The 12,590-nt window shown below is 47.8% G+C and overlaps 1 protein-coding gene across 5 annotated transcripts in view; it reads right to left on the bottom strand.

The window, feature by feature from the left end:
* LOC144166570 (uncharacterized) overlaps positions 1 to 12,590 on the bottom strand; it is a 105,965-nt gene that overhangs the window by 56,267 nt on the left and 37,108 nt on the right. For all 5 annotated transcript variants that reach the window (XM_077696067.1, XM_077696068.1, XM_077696065.1 and 2 more), the window contains exons 15-20: positions 12,371 to 12,461; positions 8,642 to 8,731; positions 6,376 to 6,507; positions 4,439 to 4,598; positions 1,894 to 2,122; positions 1,011 to 1,112 (exon numbers count right to left, since the gene is read on the bottom strand). In XM_077696067.1, the coding sequence (XP_077552193.1) occupies positions 1,011 to 1,112; positions 1,894 to 2,122; positions 4,439 to 4,598; positions 6,376 to 6,507; positions 8,642 to 8,731; positions 12,371 to 12,461 (804 nt within the window). The remainder of the gene's footprint in view (positions 1 to 1,010; positions 1,113 to 1,893; positions 2,123 to 4,438; positions 4,599 to 6,375; positions 6,508 to 8,641; positions 8,732 to 12,370; positions 12,462 to 12,590) is intronic.

Here is a 12,590-nt window from a genome sequence, read left to right on the forward strand (position 1 = left end):
TCTTCGCGGGTAAAGAACGGCGCACCGGGGCTGCACTCAGTGCACACTCCGGGGCAGGCAAGTGCGAGTGGTGGGGAGAAAGGCTGTTCAACCACCGCACAGTAAAACCTCTGGGCTAACAGATCGTGCAGAGCAGCACCACAAGAACCCCAAGCAGAGAAGAAAATGCTAAGCACCTTAACATCTTCCCTTGCTCCATCTCTTTATGCCCAAATATCAAAAAAGAAAAACATCCTGTAGCAAGTAAAACAGTCACGTGCATGACGCTTCCCTCGAACCACTTCTTTGCGAAAAGGTGCCTTTCACACCGCTTAACAGAACTTCCAGGCTAGTCGCAATGTTTGTTTTGTCATGTTAGGGGGCAGAAAGGAACCACTTGAAGAATGACAGACCCTACAATGCCAAGTGGTCAAGTGTGTAAAGTGTAATATGGGCAAAACAACACACCTAGCACATGTTCTTGCTCAGTTTACTGCACTTTGTGTTAGGCTAGTCTGGACGGCCCACACTCTTCCCCACAAACAGCAAATACCTTTCCTATGCAGCAACTCCAATGCTACACAAACCACCTAACACCTGAACAGCGACTAAAACAGCCTTTTTTTATTACAGTAAAACCTCATTACCAGAGACACTGGTACAAGAGATACCTGGTTATAAAAGACATTTCAATGAGTGAGAACGATTTGGTTGGTTCTCCTACATCTGCCATGTTAACAACACACTGCATAGAAGAGACCTTGGTTACAAGAAAAGTGATTCCTGGGTCCCTTGAGTGTCTCTTGTAACGAGGTTTTACCGTACCGAGATAGCCATGCTCAAAGTATGAATCAAACTGAACTTAAAAAGATAGGTGATCCGGCTGGTCTTAGTTTATACACTGCCCTTTTCACACATCTCTCGAAAGAAAAGGATGGCCTCACAGAGCTTTTTAACAGACCACAAAGACAAACAGTTTCTAAGAGGAGCACCACAGTTTGCCAGTGCGGGCTGTCCCCTCACGCACACACCTTGTGGACGTTGTGGTCAATGCTCCAGATGCCCTCCACCAGGTTCCGCAGGTCGGCGCCCATGGCAAAGGCGGCTGGGAAGCGCCCCAGCTTCTCCTCCACCTGCAACGGCGGAGAGGGACAATGCGGAAATGTTTCACGTGCTGCTGCGTGGCAGCGGGTCAATGCACTGGAATAAATGCCGTTGTTTACTTCAGCCAACTGCCACCTTCTAGAGTCGCCTTTGAATGCACAAATAGCGGGGGCCAGACCCCCCAGAGCTCAACATTTGCCGAGCGCCTCCATCACTGCCCGAGTGATCCTCGTAACAGACAGGCAGCTTCTCGCGTGTGTCTACCAAACGGCGAGAGCATAAGGTTTGCATTCACCGTCCCCCAGACTGGGCTCCAGCATTTGCAAGGCCAGATACATGGCATAAGGAAAGTCATGTTGGCCAGTTTTTCCTCAGGAAAAAAAGAGAGAGAGAGAGAGAGAGAGAGAGAGAGAGAGAGAGAGAGAGAGAGAGAGATTGATTGATTGTGGGGTTTAACGCGCCGACACAACGCAGGCGATGAGGCACGCCGTAGTGGAGGGCTCCGGATTAATTTTGACCACCTGGGGATCTTTATCGTGCGCCGAAATCTCGTACACACGGGCGTTTTTGCTTTTCGCCTCCATCAGAAAAGCGGCCGCCGCGGCCGGGAATCGAACCCGCGACCTCGTGCTCAGCAGCGCAACGCCTTAGCCACTGAGCCACCGCGGCGGGTAGGGAGAGATAGAGATAGAGATAGAGATAGAGAGAGAGAGAGAGAGAGAGAGAGAGAGAGAGAGAGAGAGAGAGAGGGGGGGGGGGGAGGAGGAGGAGAGAGCCAACAGGGAGGGAAGGGTGGGGGAAGGGTCTCACCGAGGGGTGATGCTGGCCGCAGACGGAGCCCGTGTCCAGCAGCAGGTAGTAGGTGAGGGCGTGGGCGGCCCAGGGGGGAAGCTCGCGGCACAGGTACACCTCCAGGGCCAGCTGCAGACCCGAGGGGGGGTACTCACGGCCCCCAAAGGGCAGGCGAGCCTCCTCCTCCGTGCCCGCCCAGGCCGCCTCCACCAGGGCGTCCACCAGCAGGTGGCTGCCCAGGTCGCGCCTGCACACACGGCCGTTCACTTATCATGCACAGAGGGGTGACAATCTCGCCTGGTCGGATCAAAACACCTTTCATCGGAAACCGGGCCAAAGCCACACTACAAGACGGCTGCGGTATCAGCTGGCCCAGAAATGGAAAGCGCAGGTCTCAGGAGTTGCACTTCACGAAAAGAGAGTTGAGCAACTTTTTCCAAGCTGACAATAAAGGCAGCACGGTCAGTCTACAGTTAGGAGTGACGCATTCTATTCACCCAGCTGTATCTCGGTGCCAGTTTGCCCAGATAACCCAGAAGCGTAGGCGAGTAAGTAGTGCCTTTCACAATAGTGCGGCAGCATTGGGCCCTTTTAGTGCTACCTGCAAATGGGGGTACGAAAAGTCCTTCCGAGGCCCCAATAAGTATCGTTGCTGTTCTTCAGCCAGCCACTGTAGAATGCCGTGGCAAGTTCGATACGCTGATGTGGGTGTATTGTTGTGAACAATGTAGCATCCACAGTGCTGCATGCAGCTTGTGGAATCATGGGAGCACACTGGTCTTTAAACTTTTTCTTTGCTTTTCAACTAATGTTCATGAAACTTCATGGCTTGAAGTGCAGAGGTGCGCTGCCTGACACGAAAACGTAGAACACAGTGAATAACACAAAAACTGACAAGGTGAGTTATTATTTGTGTTATTCACCCTGTTCTACGTTTTCGTGTCAGGCAGCGCACCTCTGCACTTCAAGATGTTAAAACACCAACTAACCCACTCCCAAGCCTTGCTGAACCTAATTTCATGGCTTGTTCAGTTTTTTTTTAGCTGATTTCAAATACTATCCAATTAGTTTTGATGTAAGGCATTTATTTTCTGAGATAATTAGAAAATCTTTTTTGACTGCTCTTGAGAATAGGAAAAACAATATTCAACGAAAAATTACCAGCGAGGCATGAATACACACCAGAAGTTGTGGAGAATAAAGTGTGGGAAGCAGTTTTTTTTTGTTGTTTTGCAATCATATACTAGCTTACAACAAAGTACTCCTGCTAACCAATTAAAACTAATGCTTATTAGACTATTGAAACACGAAACGTAAAATCTCCTTCTGATGTTGCATGGTTTAAACATTCAGCTTTACAGTGCAAAAAAAAAAAATTATCGTTCTAGCTGCTCTTTATGCTGGGATGTGCCCCAAAGAGCAGAAGTTTACAAATCACGAAAGCCACAATTTTGATTTATTTCTCTGCCACACAGCAGCCCGGAGTACTATGTGCGGTAGTTTTCATTAGTTCAGTACTTATACGACACCTCGCATGCATTTGACAGTTTGCTGGGCTGCTATAGGAAGAGAAATAACCTGAAATTGCCACTTCCCTGGTCCAGAAACTTTTGATTGTGGCTGCACCTCGAGAATTTCCTATTGCTGCAATACCACTCGTGGCGAAAAAGGAGAAAATTGTGGAAAAATTGTTATTTGCCATCAAAATCAGGCTTGTACAGCTTTTTATAAGTACGAGGTACTGTTCAAGTATCAACTTTTCAGAAGAAAAACTGTGCAAACTAAGGAAAAAAGTGGTACCTAAAAAAAAAAAACGCTTTTTTTGGCGACTTTTTGGTCCCAAAGACCCATGTGCACTGAAGGAGCACTGACACCAATTTTCGGCGTCAATACTATTGCACAGTTTGTTTCCTTCACTCAGCAGAATACCCTGGCTGAAATATGAGCGGCCTGCGATGCGGAGAACATAGTTCAATTGGATCTCATTTATCGTGCCGACGGAGCAGCGCGCGGAGCGGCACTCAGCAAATGGACATCAGTGTGACATCATCCAGGGAGAGCCAAAAGAAGTGACGCGGCAGCGCTCGTCAAAAGCTTGTGACGTCACTTCATGCGCGCGGCCCCACGAGCGGCGAGCGGGCGCAACACCCTCTCAAGTGGGCGCCGGTGACGTCCGCACAAAGCGGTGACGTCAGGCCGGCGTCACAAGCTTTTGACAAGCGCTATTGCGTCACTTCATGCACGCGGCCCTACGAGCGGCGAGCGGGCGCAACACCCTCTCAAGCGGGCGCCGGTGACGTCCGCACAAAGCGGTGAGGTCAGGCCGGGATTCTGTCATATGCGCTGTTTGCGATGGAAGCGCGGGAATTTGAAACAAACGATTTTCAGGCCGTTCAATGTAATTAACTATCGCATGCTGAAGTATCTGAAGTGCTGTTTCAGGTTGGCTAGACCATTAAGCATTGATAAAAGCAATAAAAGTGTAACATAAAATTTTCGTGTCGGTGCTCCTTTAACTATAGAAAGACACGGCTTCCCAAAGCCCCCTGGAGAGACAGCCCACCTGGCCTGCAGGCACCAGGTGCGCAGGAAGGTACCCGGGTAGGAGATGACGCCCGGCCCCGGCCGGCGGTCGGGAAGGACCTTGCTGTCCAGCAGGAACAGCAGCACCCGCAGGTGGCCAGCCAGCAGGCCCGCCACATCACGCCACACCTCTACCAGCCCTGCACCCAGCACACACAGCAAGCACAACATACAGGGTCACTTTTGTGCACGGGGTTGAACCACAGCTCAGTGTTTATCACACAACAGCAGCCAGGGTCACACAAGCACTCGGCTTGGTAGGGCTAAAGCTCAACCATGCAGACTACCCCAACATCTCGCACAAGATGAGCGAAACTACAACCATGACAGCTGAACTGTTGCACTAGGTTTGCCAAACTCTTCCCAACGCAGAGGTAGAGCCCCCGCCCCCCCTTTCCAAAAAATTATTGTGGTATCGTTACTTGAAGCCAAGTTGGCACCTCTACATTATTTGGCGTAGTTCGAGAGGTGGAACGTAGCACATTTATAGATGCTCTTCCATCCACGCTAGCCTAGGACCTTGTGCCGTGGAAGGCAGCCAATCACTGGCTCTTGCACTAACTAGACCAGTGTACCAGTAAAATAAAATGGCCAATTCTGCCCTGTGTTCGCATTAAAAATGTTAACTAAAGCATGCACGAGATTAGGCAGCTTGAAAAAGCACCCTTCTATTATCGGTGAAACTGTTCAGTGTACAACTGCCCGAAAAAAGCCATACAATCAGATGAAGCGGCAAAACATTCAAGACCATAGGTCCGTGTACTCACTCAGGAGCGCACTCATTTGTACTCGCTCAAGAGTGAGCTTGATTATGAGCGAGTACAGACCCACACAAAAAAAAGCGAGTGCAATGATGAGTGTGAACAAGCCCAGAAAAAAAACAGCGAGTGCGATGACAAGTTAGTACAGATGCAAGTACCGTACTCTACAGTACTTATGATTATGAGTACAGTACTCATGAGCACAGTACTCATGAGTAAAGTACTCGAGTACAGTACTCGCAAGTACAAACTTGCGGGTTTGATCACACACTCAAATCGCAATACGTGTGCACAAGTCCCGTGCATGAAGGAAAACTGCGGCTTTCTACATTCCATCTTCCGCGGTGTTGCAGCTCTCAGCAACCATTTGTCATGGAGTTGCTATAGTGAAAGCATGGGTGATTTCGCTGCTCTCTCTTCGTACGAATTCTGCGAAAAGAAGGGCCTGGGAGGCTGCAGGCCTGCACAACGCATGCTGAAGCTACTCTCGGTCTTTACAATCGGTCACCAGAAAAGCTTTAACCTGTTTCAAATAGGCAAAATGGTGAAGAAGGAGACGAGGAGAACCAACTGGTATGGGCTGGTAGAGTTCTCCGTCTCTCGCTTAGTCGAGTCCATAGACTTAGCGCAGCATAAGTTGTTGATTGTGTTGATTGATTGATTGATTGATTGATTGATTAAGAGAACAAATTAGTGGAAGCACTTTTGGGTATGAGTAAATGTGGGAACAGATGAGTATGAGCGGGTACAGACTGAGTACGAGTGCAAGTGAGAACAGATTGAATACGAGTACTCGTGAGGACTACTGAGTTTGAGTACGAGTGAGTACGATTAGAAACGAGTATGTGATGAGCGAGTACGAGTGATTTCAAGTAGAGATGAGCTTTTTGAGTTTGAGTGAGTACAGCATGAAGGAAAAATATTGTGATCGAGTTAAAAAAGAGTTCTTTCTGTTTTGCCGACCTATGTTCAAGACACTCAAGTGCGACGAAAACTGCTAGACTATCGAGCAAGACAGGCACACAAGTGAGACCAAGAATGAGGAAAAGGGAACAGCGCTAGCATCATCCTCGTTCCTCATCCTCGTTTCTTTCTTATTCTCCAGCGCTCAAAACTCCACAGGCGAGCAGTTTCCAGCACAGCCAAGGCCACCCACCGGGGTCATCGGTGTTCATGCCGCAGGCGTGCTCCAGCAGCCGGTGCAAGATGTTCAGCTCCTCCAGGTGGACTGCCATCCGCTGCTCGACGGCAGTCACGTCCTGGCCCGAGCAGTCAAACAGCGGCATGTCTGCATGGTCCGGCAGGGAGGGAGGGAGGGAGAGGGAGAGAAACACAGATTGGCCAAGACCGTCTCACTCCCCAGTCAGAACAGCAGCACAAAACACCCAAGCCCTGCAGCATTCCTGCTTTCAGCATCCAAGTGGCTACTAGGAAATGGGATGGGAACCAGAAGGAGACCACTGACTCATGGCAATAACGAAAGACGAACTTTGACTAGGAAAGTTAGAAAAACAAAGTTTTGAAAACTTCTCTTTTAAAACAAGTTCTTTTAATTTTAATGACGAGGGTCAGTTTTTAACAATTGCCACGTTTTCCCCCCGACCAGATGGCATTCTGTCGTATTTTTGATTTCCCCATTAACTTGATGAAGGAATGTAATAAGAAAATTCAGAGGCAAGAAATAGACTTGAGACTTTAAAGGGCAGGGACGGCTGGAGGTCAGCGGGAAAGGCCTTTGTCCTGCAGTGGACCTACATAGGCTGATGACGATGATGATGAGCTTCGCCACCAATTCTCGTGAATAAATGAAGCTAGGGACAAGACCCTATTGTTTCTCCACTCCAGCACATTCTGAAATTCTGGAACCATCTCTCCAACAGATCCATGATCACGAACACTTATTCCTCCGTTAAACGCATTTTTATGCTGACTGCAGCACTTTGTCTAGTGTCCTTGTTTAGTCTAGTCTTTGTCTGATGTCATCACAGGCAGCATGGCATTGTTTGGCAAAGACAAGTCTGACTGACTGACTGACTGCTTTATCCAACCTCTGGATTAGCATTAAACTGCAGCACGAGACAAAAGGAACAGATGATCTCACTGTTAAAAAACAAAAACAAAAAGAGGGGGTGAAGAGAAAACTTCCAGGCTCAAGCTGATCTCACGTGCACACACTGCTTCAATTTTCAGCAACGGCAGCAAACATCAAATTTTTGACTGCCAGTAAAATACAAATAATAAAACCTACTGTGAATCTAACTACTTTTGAATGAGACCATCTTTGCTCTTAAACACAGCTGCAAGACGACAAAAATAAAAAAAAGGGAAGGGAGGTAACTAGGTCCCAACCTCACATACCAACATGTTCATGTAGTAATGGTTAGTATAGAAAAAGAACATACAAGAATATAGAAGAAATATATACAACTACAAAGCAAGGCAACACAGCAGTGGTGTAAAAGATTACAGATTTAATCCTAACAACCTCGAAGGTCTAGCGGCACAAGCACAACACGAGGAACACATAGCAGTAAAATACATCAGCAGTACGTCATGGCCCATGCAGTACACCATACCTGGCCACTAGCCAGGTATGGTGAGTGGCTAAGAATGGGGTGACTTGGTGAGTTGTGTGCTGCTTTATGCCTAGAAACACTGGCCCTAAGAAGTTCAAGTGCTTCAGCATTTTTATTTTTTCTTAATAAATGCTCTTGGACTCTATGCAATCACACTCATCACTGCAAAAACGTTCACGATAGACAATGCCAATAGCTTCCCACCTTAGATAACATAAGACTTAAGACACATGCTTAACACCAGAGTTTTTAAAACACAAGCTCGCTTGATGCAAAGTTTTTTATTTTTTGATTGATTATGCGGTTTAACGCGTCGATGCTCCACAGGCAATGAGGAGTGCTGTAGTGGAGGGCTCCAGGTTAATTTCGACCACTTCAGTATCTTTAACACACGCCAAAATCTCGAACACATGGGTATTTTTACTTTTCTCCTCCATCACACAAGCAACCATCGCGGCCGGGAATCAAACCTGCACCCTTGGCCTCAGCAGCACCACGCCTTAGATGCAAAGTTTTGTATATTTGGCTGCCATGCTTCATTCTGTGAGAAAGCCAAATCACGAGCACGTTGCGCTCTGATGATTTAAAAAAAAAAAAAGAAACAAGTTGCGCAACAGGGCCAACTTTCACGTTTGCTACTGAAAAATGACACAAAAGATAACTCGTTCTTGGAACAGTAAGAGTGCACTGCCAATTGAGTCAAGCGGTTACTTGCAAAGTATTTATTCACTTTTGAATGTGCACCCATTTCTAGGTCTCAGTTCTCTCCACTTGTGCATGCAACACTAAAGAATGAAATGAGACGAGCAGTGTGCCCTCCCTCCCCTTTAACCCCCGCGCACTCACAGAGCTTGTCGAGGGAGCCCTTGATCTCCTTGACTTTCGACCAGGTCCACTTGAGCACAAAGGGCAGGAGGGGCTTGTCAGCCGAATCACCTGCGCAATGCAAAGCACAATACGCACTGCTCGCACAAACTGAAGGGGAGAACAGAAGGGCACGCCAGCTGAACACGGCTGATGCGGATTCCAGAAAATAGTGCCCCCACCCAAAAAATAGTCTGCACGCAGCACTCAGGCTCTCCGGTTATCAGTCTCGAGGCTCACTGTAGAGTCCCTAAGAAGCATTCCAGCATCTGTTTGTTCATATACATATCCCTATGCTGAGCAGAATTCTTGGACTACCCGCTGTTGCGATGCTGTTACGCAACACGTCTTCTGCGCTCGGGTGAACCACCAAAAACCTGCTCTCAGCAGGGGTGAGACAGCTGAATCGGATTTGGGAGCAGTTTTTGGAGCAGCGAAATCTCGATTTTGGAGCAGAAGAATTTTGATTGGCAGCAGAAAAACGACATTTATTATGTCCCCTTAGGAGCCTAAAAAATCAAATTTTTGGCAACTCACGAGGGAAAAGTGCACTTTTTAAATGGTTTTGAACGCACATAACACTGAAACAGCCTTTCAATAAAGTTTTTTCTATCAGAGTATCACATGGTAGGAATTGCACTACCTTTTTACAAACCATTTTTTTTTTTAATTCTTAGGCTCTATGCATAGCTAGCGTGGAGTGCCATTAAAAATATCGAATTGAAAAACTAAGCAATCATAAGGCGTTTTTACTACTATGTGAATGCCGAAATTATTTTTGTAATCCCAGACTCGGCTTTACGCACAAGTGTTGAGCCACGGCAAAAGTTGCGCACAGCGAGGTGACAGCCGTCGCTCTCCACCAGCCTTCCCATTTCAATCCCCAAGGTGCACGTTCACTACGATCGGTTTTTGAGCAATGTTAATATGTTTAGCCACCTCCCTTTTCGCATTAAATTCCACTTCAGGTAGATGAACCATTATTACTAGCGTGCAATAATAGCCCGCCCCGCTATCGGACACTGCTTGAACATTTTGTGGCGGTGTAGCCTGCGCCACCACTTCTGCCAAAGGCAGCAACAACTCGGCGTTTTACAAAACCGCAATGAGTCCGAAATTTCACTTCAAGCACGCACCGCGCCTCACACTCAAGGCCGAAACAGGGAGAATTCGCGGGCACCACGTTGTTTCTGATGAACTCCCGTCTTTCGAGTCGCGCAACTTCCCGCAACAGATCGAACAACTAAATGTAAACCCAGCCACCCCCATAACCAAAACCACGGTAGAAATCGGCGAAGAGCACTCCGCCCGAACCACGAGTAACTGCTTCACCCGGCGGCCATGTTTTCCCGTCTTCACCACACCAAGATGGCGGTGCCCAGTAATGTGGTTCCGGCGATACGGCGCTCCGAAGATTGCCGTTTTTTTCGTCAACTTGCACAAGTAGTTTGTCACTTCAGTATACGTAAGTATTTTTTCTACAGGACTTTGCAATGGTTTTCGATAGGAGAACTTTAAAAACTCACAGAATATAACATGTGCAACCCGACATTGTGACTTTCAAAAAAAGCTATCTCGGGGACAATTTTAGGCGGGTTTTTTTACTGAGTGATCAATCAATTAAACCTTTACAAACAGCATCACCTTGGATATGCAGGGAAAGCATGCCGTCAGTAAGCATTTTTCCCCACTGAAACTGACGGGAACGTTAAAATCCTTGGCTCTCAGACTGTTTTGGAGCAGTTTGGCGCAATTTTTCAAATTTTAAGGCTTTTGGAGCAGCCTGGCACAGGAAAACAAATTTGTATCAAAACTGTGCAATATGCGCAGCTGTCTCACCCCTGTGTCAGTATTCCCTAATCGAAGTTCAACGGCCTGGCGTGTACACAATGGCGAACTATGCTGCTACAGTAAACTTCGCTAATTCGAACTCGGTTAATTCGAACTTCCGATTAATCCGAACTCACGCCCTTGTCCTGGCGCATCCCTGTATATTTCAATGCGGAAAAACTCCCCCTAATTCGAACGCGTCAGTATCCAGAGCGGTTAATTCGAACTATGATCTCCTGGTTTCCATCGCTCCTTGCAGAAGAAGTTGGCCCAGAGCGAATACAATCCGAACCAAACCAAATTTACTAGAGATGCAAAACAACGAAAGAGAGAAACAACAGCGTGGCGTGCGCGCTACGCTCCTGCAACAGCTTATTTCGGTTTTAAAGAGGGCGCCGCGCCAGTGCAAGCCATTATTACTTACGAAACATTATTTACGAAATCACCTGCCCCAAACGTGTAGTAGCACTTCATTCGTGGTAACGAGTCTAGAGGTGGCTTCTTTGTGTTCTGCCAGCGCAGTTTGGCGCGATTTCCATTCATTCTAGCACCCGCCTGCTAATTCGAACAATTTTATGGTCCCCTTCGAGTTCGAATTAACGAGCTTTTACTGTACTGGACAAAACCCCTTTCAGCGACCTCGTCGCCCCTCAAGCGCCAACCTGCCAGCGGAGGCAACCTTAAACTCCCCTGTTCAAGAGAGAAACGTCGCTACGGTGTGTGTGTGTGTGTGTGTGTGTGTGTGTGTGTGTGTGTGTGTGTGTGTGTGTGTGTGTGTGTGTGTGTGTGTGTGTGTGTGTGTGTGTGTGTGTGTGTGTGTGTGTGTGTGTGTGTGTGTGTGTGTGTGTGTGTGTGTGTGTGTGTGTGTGTGTGTGTGTGTGTGTGTGTGTGTGTGTGTGTGTGTGTGTGCGCGCGCGCGTGTGTGTGCGTGCGTGCGCGCATGTGTGTGAGCACGCGTGTGCGTGCGTGCGCGTGCGTGTGTGTTTTGCGATGAGTGTGTCCTGACGTCAGCTGAGAAAAAGGGTGAAGGGGAACGGACCCAACGCGCCTATTTAATCTCTCGCGCACAAAAGCACCCTGCCTGTTCTCCGAGATCGAGATGTATATACTTGTACATAAAGCTTTCTTCTCGTTCAACTTCGTCTGAAACTGAGTCTGAAACTGTAAATCAAAGAGCCCCTTTGTTAAAAACATGGGGGGGGAAGGCTCCAAAGGGGGCATTTTTTTCTATGAATGACTACAAGCTCTTTGTCTCTTGCTCAAGCAAGGGGGTAAATTTTGTGGAAACAGCATACTAGAACGACCAAATATGAATATGCAGCGTGGTGATGTTTCAAAGAGCCATTACACTCCAGTTTTGGAATGAAACGTGCTGTGGCTATTGTTTATAATGTCTTGAACAGCTAAGCTAGCCAGCCCTTGCCTCGAATCCCAGTATCCCAGAAACTGCCTTCTGCGTCCTGTACCGTGACGAAGAATAGAAGTGTTGAATGGAACAGTCGTAAATCCTGACAAATCACATATTGTGCCTAGAGCATCAAGTGACGAACATCTTGGCCTTTCATGGCATGAACAAAGTGCACTCCTCAGTCTTGTAGTTTACCTTCCCGCAAGATTGGGAAGGAGGGAAGGGGAGGGGGGAGGAAGAAAAAAAAAACAGAAAAAGCCTATGGCTGTTTACATCAGGTGTCCCATATTGAAAAGCCCCAATGAGTATGCAGCCTTCGGGCAACGTTGACAAGGTCACAGGAGTAGCCTCAATTTGGTACTGATTTCATAACAAATGTCCTTTTTTGTTTTTTCCGCAACCTCTGAACAGAGAGTCCCCGGAAAGAAAAAAAAAAAAAAGACGAAGAGTAAGAGAGAGGCGGGGAGACTCACGGGCTGACTTGGTGGGTCCTTTTAGGCAGGCCACCAGGAAGCCCACCATTCGATGCTCCAGAGCGACGTTCAAAAGCCTCGCCCGAGCCGCCTGTGTGGATATACACAGAGCAGAAACAGGCACGGGAGGACCACTTGCACCAGTTCACAGGTTCAACGACAGTGACAGAGCAGGCAAGGAGAGGCCACAGCCACCTGCCCAACTCAAATCCCCCCCTCT

The sequence above is a fragment of the Haemaphysalis longicornis genome, unplaced genomic scaffold, assembly GCF_048455015.1.
Source record: "Haemaphysalis longicornis isolate Haplotype H1 unplaced genomic scaffold, Haemaphysalis longicornis Haplotype H1 scaffold_18, whole genome shotgun sequence".
NCBI lineage: Eukaryota > Metazoa > Arthropoda > Arachnida > Ixodida > Ixodidae > Haemaphysalis > Haemaphysalis longicornis.